The sequence below is a fragment of the Lonchura striata genome, chromosome 14 (genome assembly GCF_046129695.1).
Source record: "Lonchura striata isolate bLonStr1 chromosome 14, bLonStr1.mat, whole genome shotgun sequence".
In the NCBI taxonomy this organism is placed as follows: Eukaryota; Metazoa; Chordata; class Aves; order Passeriformes; family Estrildidae; genus Lonchura; species Lonchura striata.
The window spans coordinates 17,038,580-17,062,308 of NC_134616.1; the positions used below are offsets into that span (position 1 = coordinate 17,038,580).

The window sequence follows — 23,729 nt, forward strand, 5'->3', positions numbered from 1 at the left end:
TTTGATGTAAATTTAATTATATGAATTTTGCCATGGGAAAAGACTCAGTATTTTTCTTATTCTATTCTGAGACATTTCTAGATTAATGTTTTAAGGAGTTTGTTGGGATGATGTTACTTGTGCACTCTGAGTTCTGCCATTAGGAGAACAAGGAGTACATGCAGAGGTGATACCTTTTCAGTGGGAAAGGAGAGAGTCACCATTCAGTCACACCAGCTACCACAGGTATTCTCAGACAGCTTAGGACAAGTTCATCAACCAGGGCAAAACCCCTAAACCCTCTGTCCCTCTTTGCCCTCTCAGGTACTGGGAACACGGTCATCGAGGCTGTCAAAGTGCTCGTGGAACACGGGGTCCAGCCCAGCGTCATCATCCTGCTCAGCCTCTTCTCCACACCTCACGGTGAGTGAGCACAGCCGTGTCAGCTGGGGACAGTGACATCAGCCACGCAGGGGACAGGCAGGGCAGAGCTGTGCCTCTGCCATGGCAGCATCACTTTGTCAGAGTAGGTTTGGGGTTTTTTTTTGGCTGAATTGTAAAACTGAGCAAACAGCGCCATGTTTGGTGTGGGCAGTGAGGAGGGGACTGAATGGCAAAACTGCAAATGGAGAGTGTTCCTAAAAGCAGGAGTTTGCAGCACTGCCAGGTCCATGGCTCACAGAGCAGTGCCAGGCCAGTTGCTGTTCAAGACTATGGAATGTGTGGGTTGGTCCAGCACCAGAACAACACCAGGAGTGGGAGCTGAATGGAACTACAGAACTGGCCTGGCTGCAGGTTAAAGGTAAAAGGGGATCTAAATGAGGAACATTTGCTTCCCTGGGAGGATCTTGTGTGTTGCATTAGAAATTGGCTGTGAAAGAAATCACTATCAGAAAAATCAACTGAACTGCAGAGCAGCTTGTAACCACTTTAATTGGGAGTACGGGTGTGTGGGAAAGGCAATTTGAAAGAAGAAAACCCCAAAAATGCAATCCCCCAAAGTCAGTTTTCCTCATAGATAGTTAGCTAAGGCAGGGACAGTAAGAGGAGACAAGCACAGAGCCTGACTGACTTTTGGAATGCTGCTGATCACAGTTTGACGTGGGCTGAAGCACTCTAGTCATTAATGCCTTTGCTGTCTCTTCCAAGGTGCCAAATCCATTATTCAGGAATTCCCAGAAATCACCATTTTAACTACAGAAGTGCATCCTGTTGCACCAACGCACTTTGGACAGAAGTATTTTGGGACAGACTGACAGTCTTGGAACAACTGGATATGACTCTGTGGCATTACAAGAGGTTTTTTTTTACATTTTATTACTATTGAGTTGGTCGAGGGCATGTCTAAAAACCTTTCTGGCCAACTAACTTAGGTTAGTGCTGGCCTGAACAGGGATCAGGTACAGTGACAAAGCACTCTGGTTACATGGTCAAGCATCTCCATGTTGGGGTTCTATAACTGCCACACTCTGCTTTTTAACCTATTTATTCTTCTCTAGCCTGTATGTGGCCACTTGCAAGAGCAAAATAAACCCAACTGAACCCCAAGAGAGTGTCCTTCATTTCTAGGGTCACTTGGCATCACTCCAGCCACAGCCACTCCCAGTGCTTCCACATCTCAGGGTGCACTTGGATCTCAAGGTCCTCCTGAACAGCCACATGCATTTTTGGTCTTCGGCTGGTGGCCAAGAACCAAAAGTACAACTCTTGGAATTTTGCTCTGCAAACATTATTCTCAAATAGTGAAACACCCCTGGTTCTCTTGCTCCAGGGTCCTGAATGAAGAAGATTCCTGTTGCAGCACAGGTGCAAACTGGGAACTGGGAGTGGGAGCAGCATTGCCTCTGGAAATTCTACACATACAGAACTCGGGAGTTCTACAAGACAAAAGTTGTGGCTGGATCAGTCTCACCAACCCTTTAAATGACAGAACACAGCAGCAAAAAGCTGGAACTTGATTGCAAGTCCTGCTCACAGAGCACCAGAGCCAGAAGACAAACGTGGCCCTCGGAGCTCAGCAGCCTTTCCGAAGTCTCAGGGCACTCATTGTTTGGGGTCACATTAAACATCAATCTGCAGCCAAATCCCTTCTTTCTTTAAATCCCTGGGCATCAAGTACACCATACCCAGCTGGCCAGTACCTCCCCTTACTGTAACTCTGGAGAGATCCATAAATACAATAGATGCCATTATTTTAAAATATCTCCATATTCTACAATTGCAGGATTAGGGAATGTTGTCTCAAGGTACTGTCCTTACCTCTCATCAGGTGAGTCGAGTGCTGAGGTGTTGGGCTGCCCGCACCAATGAATCTTTTTGTCATAGATTAAGAACCATTTCTGTTCCAAGCAGTAATTCCAGTTAATTAAAATTATGTAACACTTCCAGAGAGAGAATGTTTAGCCCGAGCATAGGAAATAACCATTCACAAGTCTAATGAATTAGCCAAAAATGGTTTTAATGCAGTCCTTGCCTGCAGTGCAAGTATAAACCATAATAAAAAACAACAAAGCAGAACATACAGGATATTCAGCTGTAGAAACTGTACAAACACTTGGAAAATGCCAATGAAACTCCACAGAGCATCAGCATAGTCAGAGCATTGGTTCAACAGTAAAAATTATTCAAGGCTTTTGTAAAAACCCATTTGATATCAAAAGTCTCAATGCCAGCAGCAGCAGCATAAAACTCCTGAACACAACACCCCAAAGGTGGGCAGCAATCTGGTGTGACACTCCTTGCAAAATAATTACTTCCCATTGCATTAGCAGGGAGGGATGTGTACTAGGCCACCGCTTCTGACTGGAACAACTGCCAGCTCCAGGCCATGCTGGGTTCCTAAAAAGCAGCTGGGTGCAGTTGCAAACCACTCCAGGGCAGGGCTGCTGTGTCCCAATTCTGTCAGCTCCATGGGGAATGACAGTGCTGATCCTGCCCCAGAGGAGCTCCCAGAGGACTCCCCCTGACCCACAGCAGCCCCTGCAGCTGGGGTTCTGCTCCAGCCCCATTTGTCAGTGTGTGAAGGCCCCTGGCTTTTCTGGGAGGGAGTGAAACCTCCTGCTACACTGACAACACCACGGCTCTGCTATTCTCTGACCCTGAGATTTAGCTCAGTTCTATCTTGAGGGGCCCATTTGCACCACAAACAGCATTTGCAGATGAGGAGCAGCCATCTGAACAGGCAGATTGTAAATTCATAAAATAACAAGACCTTTCCTATTTCCCGTGTTCCTAACCCAAAGCTCCCTACTCCAGCAATGGATTTGGAATCACTCTGGAGTAGCTCTGTGAGTACAGCAGGAAGCCATTCCATAGTTCAGTTAATTTCAAAGAAGACTGGATTTACATCAGAACAGAGGAGCCACAGTTCCACCTCCTCACCCCAGCTCTCAGTCACAGCCTTGTCCCTCCCAGGGAAGGTCACCTGCACCAGCCCAGCAGTTCATGACATCACAGCACTCCAGGTGCTGAGGGAGTTCTGGGACACGACCTGGAGGCTCCTGGATCCTCCAGAGAAAGGTGTGGGGGAAATACACCAACGCTTTCACTTTGGGCCTGTTTCTCTTACAGAGGGAGGTGCTGGGAAGGGGGTGCACACAGCTTCCACAAGTTAGAAAGGAGAGGGAGGGGCCGAGGTTGTTGGGTTCCAGGCTTCCTGTGGGATTTAGTCCAAGGTTTAACTCAAGGAAGTGCTTCAGGAATTACTGAAAGGGCAGGGAAGCCCTCAGGTGAGGTACCTGCGTGTTCCCAGGGCTGTGTGACACCAGCACTGGATGCAAGCAGGCATTTCTTTTCAAGCACAGCTGGAACAAGAAGCAGAGATTATCCCTTTGTCTTTTTTTTGGAATTTTTTGTCATCGTGTTTTTTATCCCCCTCCTTAACACAATTTCTGTCTTTAAAACAATGGCTGTTACCCACTAAAGTTTTGCAAATGCTGCTGTAAATCTTAAAACCTCATACAGAAAAAAATAGTATTTTAAGGAGCATGCAGGCATGAGCAACTTACAGGCTTGTATTTGAAATGTAAACTTACATTTTATTTCACAAGGTTTACATCCCAAACGGAAGCTGGACAATGAAGAAATGAGGCTTTTAGGAAAGAGAAAATGCAAGAAGTGGGATCCTGCTCTAAGCAAAGCCAGCTGGGCCTGATGATGGGAACCACAAATCAATACCTGACAAACAGAGAGATTAATTACAAATAAAATACGTGGCACAACTGCATCAAATGACACCTACTCACCTTCACAGTATCCAAAAAACCAGCACAAGCAGCTCAAAGCTGAAAACATTTAACTGTATGTTCAGGAAGAAGAGGGAGGACTCAAACTGGGATGGAAAAAGGACAAGAGACTAAAACCCTGCAGCAGTGGGTGTGAGCTCAGTGTTTGTGACCAGGGCAGAAATGCAGCACTAGGCAGGAAAAACCTGGGCAGGGTCTGCCAGACCAGAGCCCCTCCACCATGCAAACACCTTCAGTGATCTGAATGATCTGATCAGTTCAGAATGAGTTTAGGTTTGCAAGTGTTCTGTAATAAAACAGAAACTGGTAGAACTGGAAAAATATCAATAAAATTGAGGTATTTTCAAGTACTATGGATCTATTTCAGAAATCTGTACCACAGGAGTCACCAAAATGAAAACGTGACCCTTTGAGTTAATTAGTTCTGGCTTAATAAACAAGGTCAGCAGTGGCTCCTCCCCCTGCTAATTAAACCCTTCCATGAGTCCAACAGCTCTCACAGAGTAACTGCTCAGCAGAGTAACTCTGTACAGAGTAACTGCTCAGTACATCATTCTTCATAGCTAAATCCAGGGGAAAAATAGTAATTTTTTCCCCTTGACATTTTACATTCATATCACATGATGGACTTTATGAATCAAGTTGTGCTTTCAGTCCAGACCAGCATCTAGAACTACAGAGCTGCAGCTGGTGTGGATTTTGCTGAATCCATTCCTGTTTGTTCCAGGAAGCAAACATTCATTGCATAGTGTGATTTGGAAGCTTCCTGATTCTCACCAGTGACTGCACCCCCCACACACTGGGTACAGCCTCCTCAAACATGCAGATGTGCTCCCTGCTTGAAGGAAAACAAGATTATCCTACTCCAAAAACTTCCAACTCAGCAAGAGAAACCTGGCAGTGCAGTGAGGTTGCACAAGTCCTGGTTCCTTGGGCAGGACTCGCTGGCCCAGGCCTGGACTTAGGACAGTTGCACACAGAGAAACATCAATATGATGCTGTCTGGGCTTTTGTACCTGAATGGAAATGGGAGAGAAGAGGAAGAGGTGAAAAGGTGGCTGTTAGTGGTCAGTTATTTTAGAGGATGAATCCAGGAGCAGAGGGATAACAATGGAGGCATCACAGTAAAGTCTAACAAAAGAGTTCCCTCCTTTCCCATGGTGCCATCACTTGGAAAAGCTGCTCATAGCTGAGAAGGCTGTAGAGCAGATCAGTGCTAAGCAGGGACAACAGCCCCTGGAGGGGGTTGAGACAGCTGCCTTGCTGCCCCCACACTGCTCCAGGCTGGAGTGGAGCACCTTCAGCAATCCCTACAGCCACACAACTGACACCAGCACCGAGACTCAAGCCTTAACCATTCTCCAGGTTCTCTGAATGGAGCTGCACCTGCAGCACACACCCAGAGTGACAGTGAACACTGGTGGCAGTCCCACTGGGGACACTTCAGCTGCTCCTGGCACATGGGGGGCTCAGGGTGTGCCTGGAATGCTGGGCCAGCAGCACAGGCAGCGTGAGATACACCCAGGATGAGCTGGAGTCACCGGCCAGCTCCCACAGCTGCAGTGTCCTTGGTGCTGATGGGACCTGGGACGATGAATCCCACTCCTGCAATGCTGGGATGGAGGCAGGGCAGGTAGGGGGGAGGTTTGATGATACAGCCCTTACAGACACTGATGAGGATCAGGGCATGGAAAATCCCTGAAGAACCATTTGCAGGTTAAAAAAACTATCACACACTGGGCTGAATATTCTCTCTTTTGCCACCTGCAGAGTGACCAGAGCAGCCCGAGGAACTTCTTTTTTTCCAGTGCATTTACTCACCATAAAAAGGACAAAGGCCAGGGGTAAAATAAGGATATCACCTTAAGTGAGCAGAAGGGAACAAAATGGAGCTGCTCACTCAGACATGTGGGTTTTCCCCATTTTGTTCTGCCTCATTTAACACAACTTTTGCATTTCTTTCACATTTCATGAAGCCATCCACCATCTGATGTGTGGATATTGAGAAGTGCCTCCAAAGTGACAAACTTTGTATTGTTTCTACCCGGACAAGAATTTGTTATAACTATGGAAGGCTGAGCTGCTTTGAAGGAAAGGGAAGAGATTACCATAATTAATTACAGGAAAAGGGACTGAATAAAAGTTACTTGGAAACATTTTAAACCCTTTCTCAATCTGAGCTTGGTACCTGTCCCATCTCAAAGGTATCTGCCTTAGCATTAGAAGACAAAACCTGATTTTCTGTACTCCCCAGTGAGCAGTGCAGCAGCAGGAGCAGGCAGGGGAGCTCCTGCTCAGTTCTGCTGCTGCTGCCCTGCACAGAAACAACTCGAATAATGGCAGGGCTGTAACCAGAACCAAATGCAGGAAGGGCACAATAACCTGCTCAGAAAACTTTGTAAATCCACACAAGCTCTGGAAAAATACACTTCAGCTGGCAGGATGAAACAGAAAGTCACCAAATGACCTTCCTGGTTTTATATTCAAGGAATTGAAAGTCTTTAAAGGCACAAATAGCACCTCCATAGGTGCTAAATTCTGGCTGTGTTTAGCTGCCATCATCCTCTCAAGCTCCCCCTCCAGAGCAGATTTTTCCAGGAATGAGGGGATTAATTCAGCTGCCACCTCACATCACACACAGCACAAGGTCCAACACCAGATTTACATTCGAAATGCAGCTTTAGATTGACAGGAAAACCCTTCCAGCACTCAGCAGCCATTTGGTGACAGAGCCACTCAACAGATGGGGCTCAGGTGGCTGAAGCAGGAACATTTTCAGTGTTCAGGGCCAGCCTGAGGAGAGACACAAACCCACACGAGCCTGGGCCAGCCCACCTTGGCCCTTCACCTCCAAATTCGGCAGTGGGACATCCCAGGGAGGCCAGCACTGCCTGCTTCACACAAACTGCACAGGCTGAGGGACAAAATCCTGCCCCCAGGGCACGGATCAGCCAGGAGTGAAACACCTTCTTTTAAGGAAGGAACCTCTGCAAAGCTCCCCAGGCTCACAGACACATTCCCTGTGGCAGCAGCAGCAGAGGAACAGAGGAAAAAGGGGTTTAGTCTGTAGGCAAAGCCTCCATCACCAGACTCACTCATCAGCTCCTTTCTCCTGACACACACAGCTGCTCCTGTAGTCACTGCCAACACCAGTGGGCTGATAAAGAAACACAAAAATGGGATAGAAAATGGTACTAAATTATCTTAGAGGCAGTACACAAATACTTTTAGCATGCACCTAATTCAAACAAGAATGATGGACTGGGCTGAATCATGCAGATTTAAAAAAAAGGTCAGGTCTAGAAGAATATCCATAATCAGCCATCCAAGTCTCAGTTCCATTCCCCAGAACAGGGATACACCTCTTTGACTGCAAATGCAGCAAAATGCAGAAACAAATCAGATCACCTCTTAGTGCAGAAACCCCTGAAGCCAGTCAGTGCACTGAGCTGGGAAGAAGTCTGAAAAAATTCAATGTATCAATTGTGTCTTCAGCATTTTGGGGTTCAAGCCACCCCTGTGGAGGGTAAACTCCAAGCATGACTCCTGGAGCCAAACTTTCAGTGCACGTTTCAAAGTCACATCTTCCTTTCTGACTCCATGAACACACAAATCTCCATCAAACACTGATCCAGGAATGAGATAATACTTTAGCCCTAGGAATTAATGCAAACTGGACTGTCTGAAGTTCCCTTTTGCATTTTAGGAGCCTGCAAGTAGAATGCAAGAGCACTATAACCCAAATGCAAAGAAAATAACACCCCCCTAAAAATGTTTAAAAAATCTGTGGCCACAATATTCTTGAATCTTGATACTGCCAATGTGAATATTTTATTTTCATTCACAGCTGCACATGTACATGTGCATGTTCAGCACTTTTGCTTTCAACACTCTTACATTCAGCTACCAATTTAGTGCCAGATTTAATGGGGTCTGTCTTGCATTGAGCTGAACTGACTCAGAATTTAAATACATTAGAAAATGCCACTTGTCGGAGAAGGTTGGAGAATCAGCCTCAAAATAAATCCCCAAGAATATTATGGCTTGGAAGAATTTCAAGAGCTCGAGTCCCTGATGTTTGCAAAATGAAAAGGCCTTTGGAAATGCACTTGCATCAATATTTTTACCTATTTTGAATAAAAAATATATAGTATTTATAAAATAAAAAGAGCAGGCCAAAGAAGATTGGCCAGAATCACTCTGTAAAATTGTTCTGTTAACTCTGTAACTGAAATTTTTAAAGCCTTGGGACATCTGGACAGCAGGATTCCTGGAGAAGCACTCTGGAATGTAGATTCCCATCAGACAATACTTCAGGATGTTTTCTCATCTTGAAGATCCACCTGTTTTCTGCTCCTCAAAACTGAAGTCCTTGCCAAGAGAAGGGATGTTGGCTCCTGAGAGGGAAGCTGAAATTTAAAGAAATGCAAATGTGCAACCATAGCACTGCTGTTATGAGGGATTGAAGGCTTATCTGGGCTTTGGGAGTCACTTTAAAGCCATGAAGAACAGGAACATGCTGATTTTGCCTGTCCTGGTGGGATGGCAGGATGCAGCCCTCACTGCTGACAGAAAAACACTCTGGGGTTTTTCTTAGTGGAACAGGGTAGACTCCTACACCGTGCCAGAAGCCCTGCTAGCAGTGTGGAGGGGCCCTGTGTGCCAGGGGAGCCAGGCAGGGATTGCAGGGCTCTGCCACACCAGTCATTGACTGCCTGGAGCTGAGAGGGGCAAACTCCACCTGGCAATTCCACCTCCTGCCAGAGGATGCTGCTGGAATCAGTTCCATTCCCCTGGGACAACAGGACTGTGCTCTCCTCACTGCCTGCAGCTCCTGGGCAGGATGAGTGGGGCCAGCACTATTCCTGTTCTCCAAGTCAGAGCAGGAGGCAGAGCAGGAATGTTCTGGAAGCAGCACCTGCCCCAGTTGGAAAGGTGGGACCCACCTTTCCCAGGGGGAGAAAAAGTGTGACAGCTAATGTGACATTACAAGGCACTTTGTTGTATCCCCAGCTGCAACTTGGCTGTGCTCAGCTTCAGTTTAACACCTCACCTGCACCTTCCCACACCTCCCAGGGATCCCAGGATTTCCATCTCGCTCCTGTCCAGGTCATGCTTTCCAGAGGGGCTGCAGGGTTGGTGTCCTCCCCTTCAGAGTGCTGGTGGCTCTGCTGTCACCTGTGCCACAGCAGCCCAGGGCCTCTGAAAGCCTCTGCTTCCTTTCAGAGGCCCTTGAACAAGGCATTTCTGGGCAAGCTGGAGAAATGTTTTTCTGCTAAAGCCCAAACCTGTTCAACATCACCTCCCCACTCCCTGCAGAGCAGTGGTTTTGAGGGAAATAAAGAAAGAAACACTGACCTTTCTGATCCAGCTTTACACCACTGTGTTTTCACACTGCTATGTCTCCCTTTCTATGGCAAGGGATGAGGCCTCACCAGAACCTGTGAAAGCCAAAGCAGTTAGAGGCAAATCAATCTGGTTTTCCCACTGAAAACACATTTTTCACTAAGCATAGGATTGTGTTTTTAAGGATAATTAAAAAAAAAAAAAAGACAACCTCTTGTCAGAGAGAAGTGAACAGCTGTTTTTAACTGAGATTACTCTATTACTGGCTTTATTTATTTCATAACCAAGTCACAAGCTTTAAAGCCACAAGGACAAATAAAGGTCTTGCAGTTTTAATGGAACATTTCAGATCTTTCTGGTTAGCTGTTTTTACTGGTTTACCTCTCTTGTGTAAGAGAGAATCTGAATATTTCAGTTGAAAGGACCCACAGTGATCATCCAGTTCAACTGCCTGGAAATGTCAGTTACTTTATAAGCATTATAAATTGGGAGACTTCATATAAGATCCAGACCATAATCTGGAGGCTGATCTAGCCAAAAATCACCTCACTGGCACCGTTTTCATGTGGAAGAATTCATTATTTATTCAGAGAATTTAAAGTTTGTAAAAATTGGAAAAAGCTCTGACTCATTCCTAGAGTTATTTTAAGCATCATTAAAAATTCACAGAAGTGCCATAGTTTGCTATTTTAAAGCCAATTTTTGTTGGTTTTAAAACTCATTTGTGTTACCTTGTGTAAGTCCCATAATGTATAGAACCATCCAGGGAGAGGAGGTAAATTTACTCTGGAAATAAAGGTGGACAAAGTATAAAGCAGCTTCCTAAATGTATCCCTGCACTCAGGTGTTTGCATGCCTGATTTCACACACTCTCAGAGGATAAATACATTTTAAAAAATCTAAGTATTCTCCTTCTTCTGGGCACCACTTTACATCCCAAAAAACTGGGCTGCATGCAGCAACATTTACATGTAAATATTCTCAGTCTGTGCCAGCTTCAGTTTCTCTAACCCTTGATCTTTTAAGTTCATTCACCTGCAAGTAGAAAGTTGCTAAAAAAAAAGGAAGAATTGTTTCCAAAGCAGAGCTTAGTTTTAGTCTGGGCTCATTAATCAAGTCTGAGCTGCCCAGGGACTTAACCAACACAGTTTTTTTATTTGATTAGCTCTTATAGTTAATATATTGGCCACTGTAGGTCAGGACAAGTAATTTCACTAATTCCTTACCCTGAGGCTCTTCGTCTAGCCCATCCTCTTCCCACTGCTCCTCATTTGTCAGGAGAGGGTTCCGAGCTTCACTCAAGGCTCTCATTGGGAAAAAATGTCCATCCCCCTGGCTGCATGGAAAAAGGCAGAGAGGGACACTGCAAAAGCAGCAAGTGACTCTAAAAGATGACATTTTCTCTACGATTTTTCTGCAAAATTTTCTGTTGCCAGTATTTCCCATGTTTAATTAAAATCATCTTTAAGCTTGAAAAGTACCAGGTTTATCTTTCATTTTGGTTCTCAATTTTTTTCAAGGTGTCTGGAGTACAAAAGTTGAAACTTGTGGCCTGGAATCAAGTAATTTTTAGCAGAAGGTAAATGTGCTAATTTGATCAAGTAATTTGAATACAGAAAAAAAAGCCCTGGAAAAACTAACTTGTGGGCAGTTAAAAGTGACAGAGGAACTAGGAAAAACATTTAGGAAAACAAAGCAATTAATAGGTATTAATTTTATCAATTTTTCCCACAGATTCTTCAGGGCAGAAATCTCACTTTTGTATGACTGACACTTGCTAGAAAATGGCCCCATTCTTACTGAAAGACACAAATCCCCCCACTTTCCTGTGACCTAAACCTGGACACAAAATGTGAAAAACTGTAATCCCATCAGCTTCCAGCACTTTAGCTTTTAGTAGGGTTACTTACCTAGAGGCAATAGGCAGCAACCAGAGCTTTTTTTCTTCCCCAAACACTTGCTGGAGATTCTTCACAAAGCCAAGATTGAATCCATTTTTATCTGGGCCATTTTGAAACACTGGAGCTGAGAAAGCCTCTGCAAACAGAGGCAATTTCAGTGGAAAAAAAAGAAAATCAATAGCAAACACTGTGAAACAGGGTTGTGCATCTTGTAACCATCTAAAGACAACATGATTTATCAGATTATAAAGACCTATCACTACAAAGTTTCAAAATAATGATTCTCCCCATTTTGCAAAGCCTATAAAGACTTTCCAACTGAAGGCAGGAATTTGGTGTGCAACTGAAGCTAGAGAACAGTCACACCAACCCACAATTCATCCAGAGAATGCAGTTAAAATATATTCCTGTGGGACTTGATGAAATTCAGAGGGGAAAAGTTTATAGTAAAAAACTGCAGAATGAAGTAGGTTGGTGTTCAGTGCATATTCCAGAAGTGGCACTCCAGATTTAAGTCACCGCATTTGTTAATGTTATAATGAAAAGGGACAAACAAATGCAAATGAACTCTGGGCTCTGGTGGGGCATAAAATTAAGAAAAGGAGAGAAGAGCCTTGAGTGCCTTAGGAACAGTTTGATCTCCCTTCTCAGCTGCTGCACAGGTCTGATGTTTTGAGATAGATGAGCTTCAGTGCCCCATGAAATGACTTTTGAAGTAAATAACTTGATAAAATCAGAATATTTGCTCACTCTCAATAGTGTCTGTTTTGTTACAAAATTTTATCCCAAAAGCTTTGAAAGCTGAACATTTATCTGAGGAAAGGCAAAGAAATTTTGGCAAAATTATACAATTTTAGATGATAACTTCTTTGATTTTACAGTCACAACTTTTTTGCCTTTATCAGTAAAGATGGACACTGGGTTTCCCAAGCTCACCAAGCTGATAGGGGCGCACTCCAGCACAGGAGCGTAACAAACCATTATTCCTCAAAAGCTGTACTCATTTCACAGCAAATGTAGTTTTACATATGCATAACACATTTATAATTGGACTTCTACACTTTAAGGCTTTGGTTTCCCTAACAAAGCTTTTGTCACACCAACTAATAAATGCAGCTCATTTGCAGTGACAATTTTCTGCAGCTTGTACCAACATCTTAAGTCTTCCTCCCCTCATAAACCAACGGGAATGTACTGAAATAGAACAAATGCCTTTTTTCTTCTCTTTTTTTCTTCTTACAGCACCTTTGGTGTGTCTTACTAGAAGGAAGAGACAGAAGAGCCTTACCTAGAGTGGATCTGTTCCTGCTGACGAGCCAGCAGTGGTAGCCAAACAGAAACATGAGGCTTACAAAGAACATGATTGCCACAAAGAGAAGGAAAAGGATGTGAAATTTGGAACGTCCATTGGTCAGCTCACCCTGGAAAGGAAAGCAATAGGAACAAATTAAAGATGGAAATTATTTGTACTTAGAAATATAATTCTAAAACTCCTATTGGGAGTTCTCAAACTTCTACAGACAAAAGTGGACATTACTATATAAAGGAAAAAGAGACAAAGAAATGAATGTGGTTCATTTCCCCTCCTGTACCACAGCACAAAGAGTGTGGGGTGTTATTAACCCTTGTATGGCTCTGAGCCAGCCCATCACAGCTGTCCAGGTGGGCATGAAGAGCACCCTGTGCCTGTGGGAAATGAACAGGCAGGGGCTCTTGAAGCCCTGTTTTAAGTTCTGCTGAGTTTCCTGTGCATACATTAAAATTCTTCACCTTGCTCAAGGTAAGCTCAGAGAAACCTGCTCTCCACATCTGCAGCTACTGGGGAGTGTTAGAGCACAGATGGATGGGGAAAGTTTAAAAGCAAAGTGGGGTGTTCCAAGCAGAAGAAAGGCTTCTTTCCCTCTGCAGCAGAAGAGCCAGGTGCCAGAAGTGCCCAGCAGTGACACAGGCAGGCTCTGGGGACTTCCTGGGCTCAGGGCTGTGCCTTGCTGAGCGTGGGGAACAACTGGTGCACAGCAAAGGTACCTGAACTCAAACATACAGAGTTATTGAGCAGAGGGGACAGAACTAGAGACCAGTGTCTTACTGGAGCTGTCAGCTGCTCTTGCTTGCATAGAAACAACCAGCAGTAACTGCATAAAGGCCTCCTTTGGGTCACTGTTTTTAAATTGAGAAAGGAGGCCTATGGGAGTTAGAAAATGAACAAGGGGTTTTGACCCATTTTTTTCTATTTAGTAAATATGTACAAATCATTGCCAGGATCTTACACATCAATGCCAAACTTTCCAAGGGACACTCAGGCAAACACAAGGAAACGGAAGGAATAGAACTCCTCTGCCAGAAAATCATCTACAGTCTGAAATTCCTGAAGGCTACTGTCTTCTTGCTCTGTTCATTTTGGACATCTAACAGGCAGTGGACTCCCAAAGGGCCCAGGAAACACCTCCCAGGAAAATGCAGCCCCTCCACTGCCTGAGAGCAACAAAGCACCACGAGTCACTAAAGCCCACGAGATTGACAGGAGATGGAAAAGTAACCGGATTTCATGACTTACTGTCCAATACTTAATGAAATACTTGAAGACTGTTGCAGCAATATACAAGCAATACAACAAAGAATAGGCTAAGAACAGTAGAAAGAATTTGTAGTTAGAAAATCCAATGCAGTTATTCACCCTGGAGGACAAAAGCAAAGTTGAAATCAGGATTGGTGCAGCACACAGTGGTTGTAACACAAAGAGCTCGAGCAGTTCTGGGGGTTGAAAGCCCTGGATCACACAACCGAATTTGCCAATGAGCAGCTCCCCTCAGTGGCCGAAAGGGAACAGAGCTGGTGCCTCTGCTTTCCACTCCAACCCTTCCCGGGGGCCGAGGAGAAGCACAGCTCAGAGGTTTGGAATTGTTTTAAGGCTGGTACCACAGGTAAATGGGTCCCAGAGGCAGCAGCTCGTTCCTCCTGTCTGCTTCTTGTCTGCCGAGGAAATCAGAGCTGGGAGTTCTGTGCTGCTTTATTCCTTTGCAAACCTCAGGAGCCACCTCACCCCTGCCTGTTTGCTTACATACAGCCCAATTAACCCCACACTTAGTGAGAATTCTCCCTGCACAGGACAGCTCTAGAAAGGAACACGGGGATGTACAAAAAACCCTAGTGGGTGTTTGTGTCAGAACTCAGATTTGGAAAATCCTCCACAATTTTGATCACCAGGAAGGTTCAGGTAGGGAAATGTTTGGTGTCGTTTCTGAATTCTTAAATCTTCCTTTTTTTCTTTAAAGAAAAAGAGGAATTTAAGAAATGTAGTGGCAGCAATTCTGAAAGGTGTAAAGCTCATTTATTCCATGCAGCTTTTTGCACAGACTGTCTCTGACCAGCACCAGTCCAGAAACAATCCACATGCAAGTGTTGTTATTGGAAGCACCCCAAGTGCAGCTGAAACACTGAGAGCCCAAAGGAAAGGCTAAGCTAGAGCTCCTTTCAAATTTGAATAGTAGTTAATGAGTGAATTAGAAGTTGGGGTTTAAATTTTGTCAATATAATAGCATTTTTACACAAGGGTTATGGAGCAAATGTGAATGATTTGTTAAAATTTAATTTCAGGCAATTTCAAAGTGCAATTATTTTATAAGTGTCCCAAACTAAAGAGATGGATGGCCTAAAATGTGAGAGGCATACAGACATGTGAGGCATACAGAAATATATCTAAGTAGCCCTTCTTTTCAGAAAACCACAAACCAATATCTAGGACATACCATGGACAGTGATGATCCATTTTTAGCACACACCTGCAAAAGGACAAAAAAGAAATATGTAAGATTTTAATTGGTACTTCATTAACAGCTGCAGATCAACAGCAAAAAAAGATTTTTGTGAGGTTTCTACACAACAAATTCTCAAAATGATGCTGTCTCTTAAGTTTTTTAAGGTAGATATAATTTTAAAATGGAACAGTTCTTAGTGTTTGAAGACCAACTATGTCTTCAAGGACCTTGTGTTGATAAAGAGACATGAAAATGATTTCTGCCTTAGAGCATTAATAGCTGCAACTGGAACAGACCCTGGGGAACCCCTTTGTGTAAAAAGATGAAGGAGCAGCCCACTCCCAAAACCTTGTGGTGACTGCACCTGGGTAAAGGACAACCTGTGACTTACATGGCACAAACAGAGCAATGGTGACAACGATCAGGTTTGATCAGCTGGCATCTGTCACAGAACCGAATCCCTGGAATCAGAGACAAATTAACACAAGACAATGGAAAAGTGCTTTACTTTTCATGCATTAGTTGAGACTGTGCTCATTTCCTAACTATTCTTTTTCTTTCCTCTCTCACTTCAGCATGTGACCTGGTGTTTGCTGCAGGTCACAATCAGCTAAGCAACACTCATAGTTCTGATGGAGAGACTTGCAGATGGGGCAACAATCAGTGAAAGCATAAAATCATACATTCATGGAATGCTTTGGGTTGTCAGGGACTCTAAAGTGCATCTTGTTCCACCCCCTGCCATGGGCAAGGACACTTCCCACTATCCCAGGTTGCTCCCAGCCCTGTCCAGCCTGGCCTTGGACACTTCCAGGGATCCAGAGTCAGCCACAGCTCCTCTGTGAACCTGTGCTAGGGCCTCACTACTCTCACAGGAAGGAATTCCTTCCTAACATCTATCCCAAACATACCCTAACCCATAGAGCCAGCTCAAAAGTGACAAACCAAAGCTGTATGCTTGCATCCACATTTACTACCTACACTTCATTTTGATAATTCCCTTTTTAATCCAGTTCTCTGCTTCAAAATTCTTTGGCTTGCCTGACAGAAATGAGCAGGTCAGAGCCTCCAATATGAACACAGATCTCTTTAAGCTGCGAAAGGAGTGCAGCAGGCATTTAATCACTAAACACAGTCCAGAAAACTAGTCACAGAAGTATGTCCTGCATCTCTCAGCCAGACTCATTTTAAGTAAAAATGATGACAGATTTGATTATTCTATTACTATTTCTAAATACAGACAGCACATGTGGGCTTTCAGACTGTAAATCCAAAGGGTAACATCTTGCTTCTGAAAGGCAGCACCTGGAACTGCACTGAATTAGAGAGTTCAAGGCTTTTTTTGTTTTCCCTTCGAGCAAGGAAGAGCAGGAGTCAGTGGGTGTGGCAAGCACATTTCTCTCCCTCTCAGGATTTTTCATAGAGGTGCACAGAGAGAAATGAAAGAGAAAACAATTTCTATTTCTGCTCCTTGTTTTTCCTATGGGGAAGGTGCTTGGAGAATTGTTTACCTGGAGTGAGTGCTTGATTGGATTCTGGTGAGGATTGTTTGAGCCTGATGGCCAATCCAATCCAATCCAATCCAATCCAATCCAATCCAATCCAATCCAATCCAATCCAATCCAATCCAACCCACCTGTGTCTGGACTCGCGCGAGAGGGTCACGAGTTGTGTTAGAGTCAGAGAAAGTAGTATGTAGTTTTAGTATCCTGCTTTTACATAGTATATTAATGTATTTTAGCATAGTTATAATAAGGAAATAATTCAGCCTTCTGAATTGAGTCAGACATTGTCATTTCTTCCCACTGGGTTCGCCTGCATTTACAGTAAGTGGGTGCCTGGGATGCTGCTGGTCAGCAGGATGCCCTGGGTGCCAGCCTGGCTGCTGGGGTGTGTGTGGGTGGGCCTGGGCTCCGTGCTGAGCTGACCTCCACTCCCTGTCCTGGTGTACACCGGCAGCTTCCTGGCGATCTCGGCGAGGATCTGCCGCTGCACCTCGGGCCGCTCCTCGTTCTCGTAGCGCTCCTGGTCAGCGTAGGACATGTGGAACTGCAAGCAGAGGCACCAGAGCAGCCGTCAGCAGAGAGCATCTCAAACACGGGTCAGCTTGGAAACGTTTCTACCTCCTGCTCCTGAGGCTAATCAGTGGGAAAATGTGGTTGTTAAGAAGACAAAGGGAGGGAGTGAGTGCTGGAGAGGCAGAATACTGAGAGACCCAGCAATAAGAAATGAAAAAGTGGAATTAAGGCTCATAAAACGACTTACTAGAATTGCTCCTATTGCTGCCCTCAATGAATACCATTACTCTCCTTTATAACACATTCAGCATCTCTCTAGTGAGCAAGAACCCTTATATTTTCGAATGTTTAAAACTGGGATTACTTGTTATTTATAAATTTACATTCTTGTAATCAGGATCAGAGCAAGCCTGAGTATATTTGGAGTGCCACACAAATACTGACCTCATTTTGTTGCCTCAATCTGAGTGCTCCATTAGTATTTCATAGAGAGGTAAAACCAAATATGAAAAAAAATGTAAATCTAGTAATCCAAGCAACATGACAAAGTAAATATTGGGTTGAAAAGAATTAAGACACATTTGCCTCTAACTCTCCTCTTCAGATCAACTAGACTGAAGGATTTTTGAGTTCTCTTTAACATCTGTTCTTTTGTTTTGCAAGGAATGAAAGGTGTTGGCTCTCTTACCTTTTTGCCTGGTTGTATTGGGAGAGTGAAAACAGACTTCCAATACGTCCACACAAAGAGCACAAAAAGAATATGGAATACTACAAGATAGGCCACTAAAAACAAAACGAGAAAAGAAAAAAACAGAAACAGAGTAATGACTTATTAAGGAAAGGTTTCATCCATGATGGGCATAATTAAAAATTTTCACAACAATATAAAAAAAAAAAAAAAAAGAAGAAGAAGGAAAAAACAGATGTCCATCCAGTGCCACCCATTATTGCAGTCCAGCTAAACCTTATGGCTCAGGGTCAGCACAGAGAATTGTCCCACAGGGCAGGTGACAACCCCGTATCCCTGGGAATGACAGGATTCCTGTCTCTTCCCCATATCCCAGGCACAAACTCAGCAGAACTGGCTGCTGCTGAGCAGTGTAAAGGTGAATTCTGACCTCCCAGTATTGGGGTTCAGTTGTTACTAAAAGCAGTGGGAAGCAGAGTGTGCACTGCCCACTCTTGCCCCACATTCTTCTTGCAAGAACTGAGGGAAATAATGTAACCTTTACATCACCAGAAAAAGCCAAATTTCTTATTAAACACCTTTTACATTTGCCACAGTTGATACAATAAATCAGGAAAATTTCCCTCAATTTGAGCAAAATAGGGTTTCAAATTACTGAGGAAAAATTGCAGACAAGCCAGTGTCAGAACAGTCTTGCTTCAACGTGCAAACCTGATTCCAGAGCCTTTGGCATTAGCAGGCATTCCATGGACAGGGAGCCAAAGGAGCTGTCCTTCAGCTGCCCAGACTACTTTAAAACTCAACTCATTAAGGCATTATCAAAGTTACATGTTAGTTTTATTTAAACACATCATTTCATTGCAATAACAATCTCATTCCCCCATTTCATTTAAGCTTCAAATTCTAGAAAGCAAGATTAAAAGAACTAGTTGGAAAGAGAAATCTAAAATTCAAACACTTCTTAACTATGTCAAAACACTTCTTTTCCTGTGTGAAAACTGGTAAAAAAGGTCAAATGCATCAGTGAGACTTTCTAATGAGATGGGAAATGATGGGACACATCTCACAAGGATGTGATGGACTGTGGGAAGGAGCTGTGAATCACAGCTAAGTCATTCTTGTGCTCCAAGCTGGTTTGAGATGTTATCCTCACACTACAGGTGGAGCTGAGCCATTTTTAATTAATATGGAAGGAGATAAATCTATCAGCACATTAGAGGAAGCTAACCTGGAGATGCACTAACAGATTAGGCAACAATTAACTTTCTTCTGCTAAGTAGTCATTAACATCCTGCTTTCTGCAGCTTCTCTGTAGCAATTTCAAAAATTAGAACTGCTCTATAGGGGAAAGAGAATTTACTGGATAATCTTGAAATGTCAGCTGGCACTGCTCTTCATGGAACAGCTTACACTACACCTACTGTCCTTCATAACCCCTAAAGAAGAAAGTCACCAAGAGAACACCTGGATTAGCCAAAAGCATCCAAAGCACCTCCAGGAAAGGAGAAAAATATTAAAACAGCCACTGACTCCTTATTCTTAGCACATGGCCATTACCTCCACCAACACACTGGTCTGAAGTGTCACTGAGCAATCCTACTGTGCTGTGACTCAGGATCTGTCAGTGGGCACCAGAGCTGAGAGAGAAAGCTTATCCAAAATAGCTTTCACTGAAAGATCAAATGGAACAGCGAAAAAAGCCAGGTGGGCTGCAGATGGGAACCAGTGTTTTCTGTTTGGCTTGTAAAAACAGCTCTGGAAATGTGAAAGGGAAAGGGAGAAGAGGGGTGTGGGTGTGCTTAGACACACACAGCTTTTCCTGAAAGAGTCAGAGGGATCAGAGCCTTTCCATGTTCTGCCCAGACTGTGACTAAACAGAGCATTTCCCAGTGCACCCAGGAGGTGCAGCATGCTCAGTACCTCAGGAGGGTGCAGTCACAGGAAGGAAACACTGAAAGAGGATGTAGCTTTAAAAAAATGACAGCAAATATTTCTGATATCTCAGCCAGAACAATTGTGAGTCCTTTTACACGAGGGTTGAATGGCAAATAATAAATTATCACACATACCTTTCTCCACAGGGTTGCTCACAGTCACTGGAAAAGAAAAAAAACCATGTGTCCACAGAGGAAATATAAATCCCAGAGAAGTTTGTGAGAATTAACATTTCTGTGTGAAATACAGCCATTTTAGGAAAAATGTTCAAATTCAAGAGGCAAAGAGAGAGCCCACAGTACAGCATCAAACCTAAAGCATCCATAACAAGTCTTCTTCACTCACGCACACACCCACAGCAAGATGTTCAGTCACTCTTCCTTGTGCTGTGTTTTCCATGCTTATAGAATATATTCTGTATATTTTGCATTAGAAATATGATAAAAGCAATCCTCCAGTGACAGGGATAAGATCACCAGGCCTCCTCTAGCACTGTCCAAGCTGTATCTCTCTGCATTCACCACATACTTGCAGCTGCTTTCTGCTGGTCTCCAGGTGGTCTTGACCCTCCACTGTAAGCACTGTCCCAAAGCATTTCTGCATCAGCAGGATTAAAAAGTTCTAAATTTCTCAGCTTTGACCAAGCCAGCAATTGCAATGACTTAATTTTTTTACACTACCTACCAGCAGAAATTTTACAACCCCTTCTTACTTCACCATAATGAGAGAAAAGCCCCTACTAACAGAAGCCCTCTGAGCAACCAGCAAAAGGTGCATTGTTCAATGCCTTCTTGTAGTGACTATTTGAAAATCCATCTGTTAGTTTAAAAGCCAGCATCCAAGTTTAACAGAAGAGACAAGGACTGTTTCTTTGAACTGAAAACAGGGAGTTCTGTGATATTTTGATAGAGCATTGCTGACACACAGCAATGTAAATGTAAAAAGAAACCGAATCTTTGCTGTGTCTCAATTTCAGGTAAACAAGATTGTTAGGAAAACTTTAGTTTCTCCTTTGCTTTGCTGCCAAACAAGTTATGATGAGCTTTTCACAAGCACTGCCTGGCTCCCTCCTGACCACACCTGCAGCAGGGCCTGGCTAAGGATTTACCTGAGACAAGAGCACAAACACAATGATATAAAAGGTCCTGTGGCAGGATCATTGTTGTCACCCTGGCAGCAAACACCAACCAAACAAGAACTGAGGCCTCCTCCTGTGACTCACTGGCCACCCCAGCACTGAGAGCTCAAACCCAGCATCAGGAGATGCCTCCCAGACATCACCCCCACAGCACTCCCAGTGCTCGGCACAGCTGAAAATGCAAACAAGGTTACAGACAAAGCACTCACTATTTACAGGCTCCCAGCAGCTGAGAAGAGGCAGCCAGCTCAGCAAGCCTTGCTGTGATAGAAATGTGGAGAGAGACAACATCCTGCTTGGCAAGTAACAGCACAGGCCAACAGTTCATGCTCAAATCCTGAAATAATTCAGTAATTTCAACTTCTGCATGGATAAACTCCTCCACAGGCAAATAAAGGAGATGAGAGAGAAATGGGGCAAAAAAAAAAAACAAAACCAAACAGGTGGGTGTGGGCAAATGAATGAATTTAAGCTGTGATTCCACACAGCAAGCTAAGCTCCTGCCAACTGAACCAGCACTTGCAGAGCAGCACGGCCCAAATCCAAACCTTACTCAGATCACCTGAGCCTCCTCCAGCAGCTGCACTGAGAGCTGGCATCAGCCCGTGCTCAGTAGGACTGAACTTGCACAGCACATTTCAAAAGACTGACAGTGCTTCAGGAAAATGCTCCACGTTTTTTGTCACATGTTCTAATGACAGTTACATGCACCTCAGAGATATCATCCTATGTGAATTCTTGAAGGAAACAGCCCACAGTCTCAGAGATGGGATAAATGTGATGAAGTGTTTGGGGACTTTGCCAAGCTGCTGATTAAAACAGACCAAAGAAACTGCATTTCATTCTAGCTCCCGTTGAGAAAAAACCAGCAGATCTTACTGCACTGCCAACCCTAACAAACACCTGATTTATGCTTGCTGTGCAGCACCAGAAGGCAGCTCGGGCCCCAGGATCATCTCAGACTACCCTTTCTGGGACCTCTGGTTCCGTTTATCTGCCTCACTCTGTCCTGAGGAGCCACATTTCCTTCTCACAATTTCACAAACCCAAGCTTCCAGCTCTTCTCTGCACGAGAATGGGCAACACTTTTTTCTAGTAGCACACTAAACCAGAAATAAAAAACAAAGGGAAGTTTACGACTTACTATACAGTTAAACTGCTAGGTTAAATATACAATTACTAGCCAGCATAAAACTTCCTCTTCCAAAACGCAGTGTTTTCCGTGCTACTGTAACAACTCCACACCTGAGTGCGATCCCATTCAACCTATTTCTTTCCTTTTCAGAATATAAACATAAAACGATTGTAAGGCAGGGCACAGACTGACGTTTGTTACTGTTTAGCTCATAAATCACATCTGGACGTTATCAAATGACAACAGCGCTGGCTTTCAGAGTGGGATCACCCTCCCAGCCCTCTCAAACGCCACCTCCCTGCTGCCAGGGACGCAGAGAACACGGGCTCATGGCTAACAGCAGCACCCCCAGCCCGGTCGGGCATGAACCCTGCGGAGAACAGGGCAGCACCCCCGAACCCCCGTAACCCCAGCACGACTCGGGCTGAGGCGTCGGTCCCTGCGCACGGACCGCGGCGGGCTCGGAGCCTCGGACACCGCGGGGCCGGGAGGAGAGGATGAGGAGCACGAGGAGGAAGGGGAGAAGGCGAGGAAGAGAAGGAAGAGGGGGAGAGGAGAAGAAGGGGAAGAGGAGAAGGAGGAGGAAGAGGAGAAGAAGGAGGAAGAGGAGAAGGAGGAGGAAGAGGAGAAGGGGAACGGCCGAAGCCCCCGGCCCGCCGCGCCCCCCGCCCGCAGCTCCGCGGGGGCCCCGGCGGCGCCGAGGCACGGCCCGGGGCGGGCGGGCCCCGCGGGGGCGCTCACCGAGGCAGAGCTCGCAGACGTATCCGTAGTAGGACCAGAGCAGGAGCAGCGCGATGAGCAGCACGGGCAGCCAGGCGAAGGCGCGGCGGCAGCAGCGCAGCCCCCGCCACAGCGCCATCCCGCCGCCCTCAGCGCCGCGCACTGCGCGCGGCTGCGCGGCCCGGCCCGCGGCCGGCGCGCTCGGTGCGCTCGGCGCTCGGCTGCGCGGCCTGCGCGCGGCGGCGCCCCCTGGCGGGGCGGGCGGGCCGGCTGAGGGAGCCGCGCTGAGGGGAATGCGATGAGGGAGCCGGGCTGGGCTGAGGGAGCCGCGCTGGGGGAGCCGCGCTCCGGCCGCTCTGTCCCCTCACAGCCCGCCCGCCCTGCGAGCTGCTGGGGGCGGCGGGACGTGCTGCTGGCGCTCTGCTCAGCCCTGTGCGGCACACCTGCGGCGCTGTGCACCGCTCCGGGCTCCGCACTCGGCACACCCGGGGCTGCCGCGGTGATGGCGGGGCTGGAGCCTCTCTGAGGGGAAGGCTGAGGGAGCTGGGGCTCAGCAGCCTCGGGAGGAGACGGCTCATCCGTAAATGTCTAAAAGGTGTCAGAGCGTGCAGCAGGCTCTGCTCCGGGGGCACCAGAGAAGCTGATGCTCAGGAGTTTCAGCTGGACGTGAGGAAGAGCTTCCCTGGGCAGCGCCCAGCCTGAGCAGAGAGGCTGTGGGGTCTCCTCCTGGGGATGCCCCGGAGCTGTCTGGCACCATCCTGTGCCCTGTGCCCTGTCCCTGTGCCCTGTCCCTGTGCCCTGTCCCTGTGCCCTGTCCCTGTGCCGGGGCACGGAGCTGGCACCGGGCGGACCCGCTGTGGGGCCGCGGTG

At 45.6% G+C, this 23,729-nt stretch overlaps 2 protein-coding genes across 3 annotated transcripts in view; one reads left to right on the forward strand and one right to left on the reverse strand.

The window, feature by feature from the left end:
* The window catches only part of UPRT (uracil phosphoribosyltransferase homolog), a 16,812-nt gene extending 12,238 nt beyond the window's left edge, over positions 1 to 4,574 (forward strand). Inside the window, exons 6-8 of one of the 2 annotated variants that reach the window (XM_077786586.1) lie at positions 304 to 402; positions 1,129 to 1,278; positions 1,751 to 4,574. In XM_077786586.1, coding sequence (XP_077642712.1) covers positions 304 to 402; positions 1,129 to 1,235 — 206 coding nt within the window. In that variant the 3' untranslated portion in view covers positions 1,236 to 1,278; positions 1,751 to 4,574. Of the gene's footprint in view, positions 1 to 303; positions 403 to 1,128; positions 1,528 to 1,750 lie in introns of those variants that run through there. The other variant, XM_031504818.2, reaches the window with a different exon arrangement.
* On the reverse strand, positions 2,417 to 23,040 carry ZDHHC15 (zDHHC palmitoyltransferase 15). Its single transcript, XM_021525273.3, has 12 exons — positions 22,881 to 23,040; positions 20,001 to 20,027; positions 17,932 to 18,026; positions 17,154 to 17,274; positions 15,617 to 15,686; positions 15,217 to 15,249; positions 14,025 to 14,145; positions 12,759 to 12,891; positions 11,480 to 11,606; positions 10,796 to 10,905; positions 9,582 to 9,664; positions 2,417 to 8,632 (listed from the first exon to the last, which is right to left on the reverse strand). The coding sequence occupies exons 1-11, from the start codon at positions 22,996 to 22,998 to the stop codon at positions 9,621 to 9,623; spliced, it is 999 nt and encodes a 332-aa protein (XP_021380948.1). The 5' UTR covers positions 22,999 to 23,040; the 3' UTR covers positions 2,417 to 8,632; positions 9,582 to 9,620.
* Positions 23,041 to 23,729: the final 689 nt, after the last annotated feature.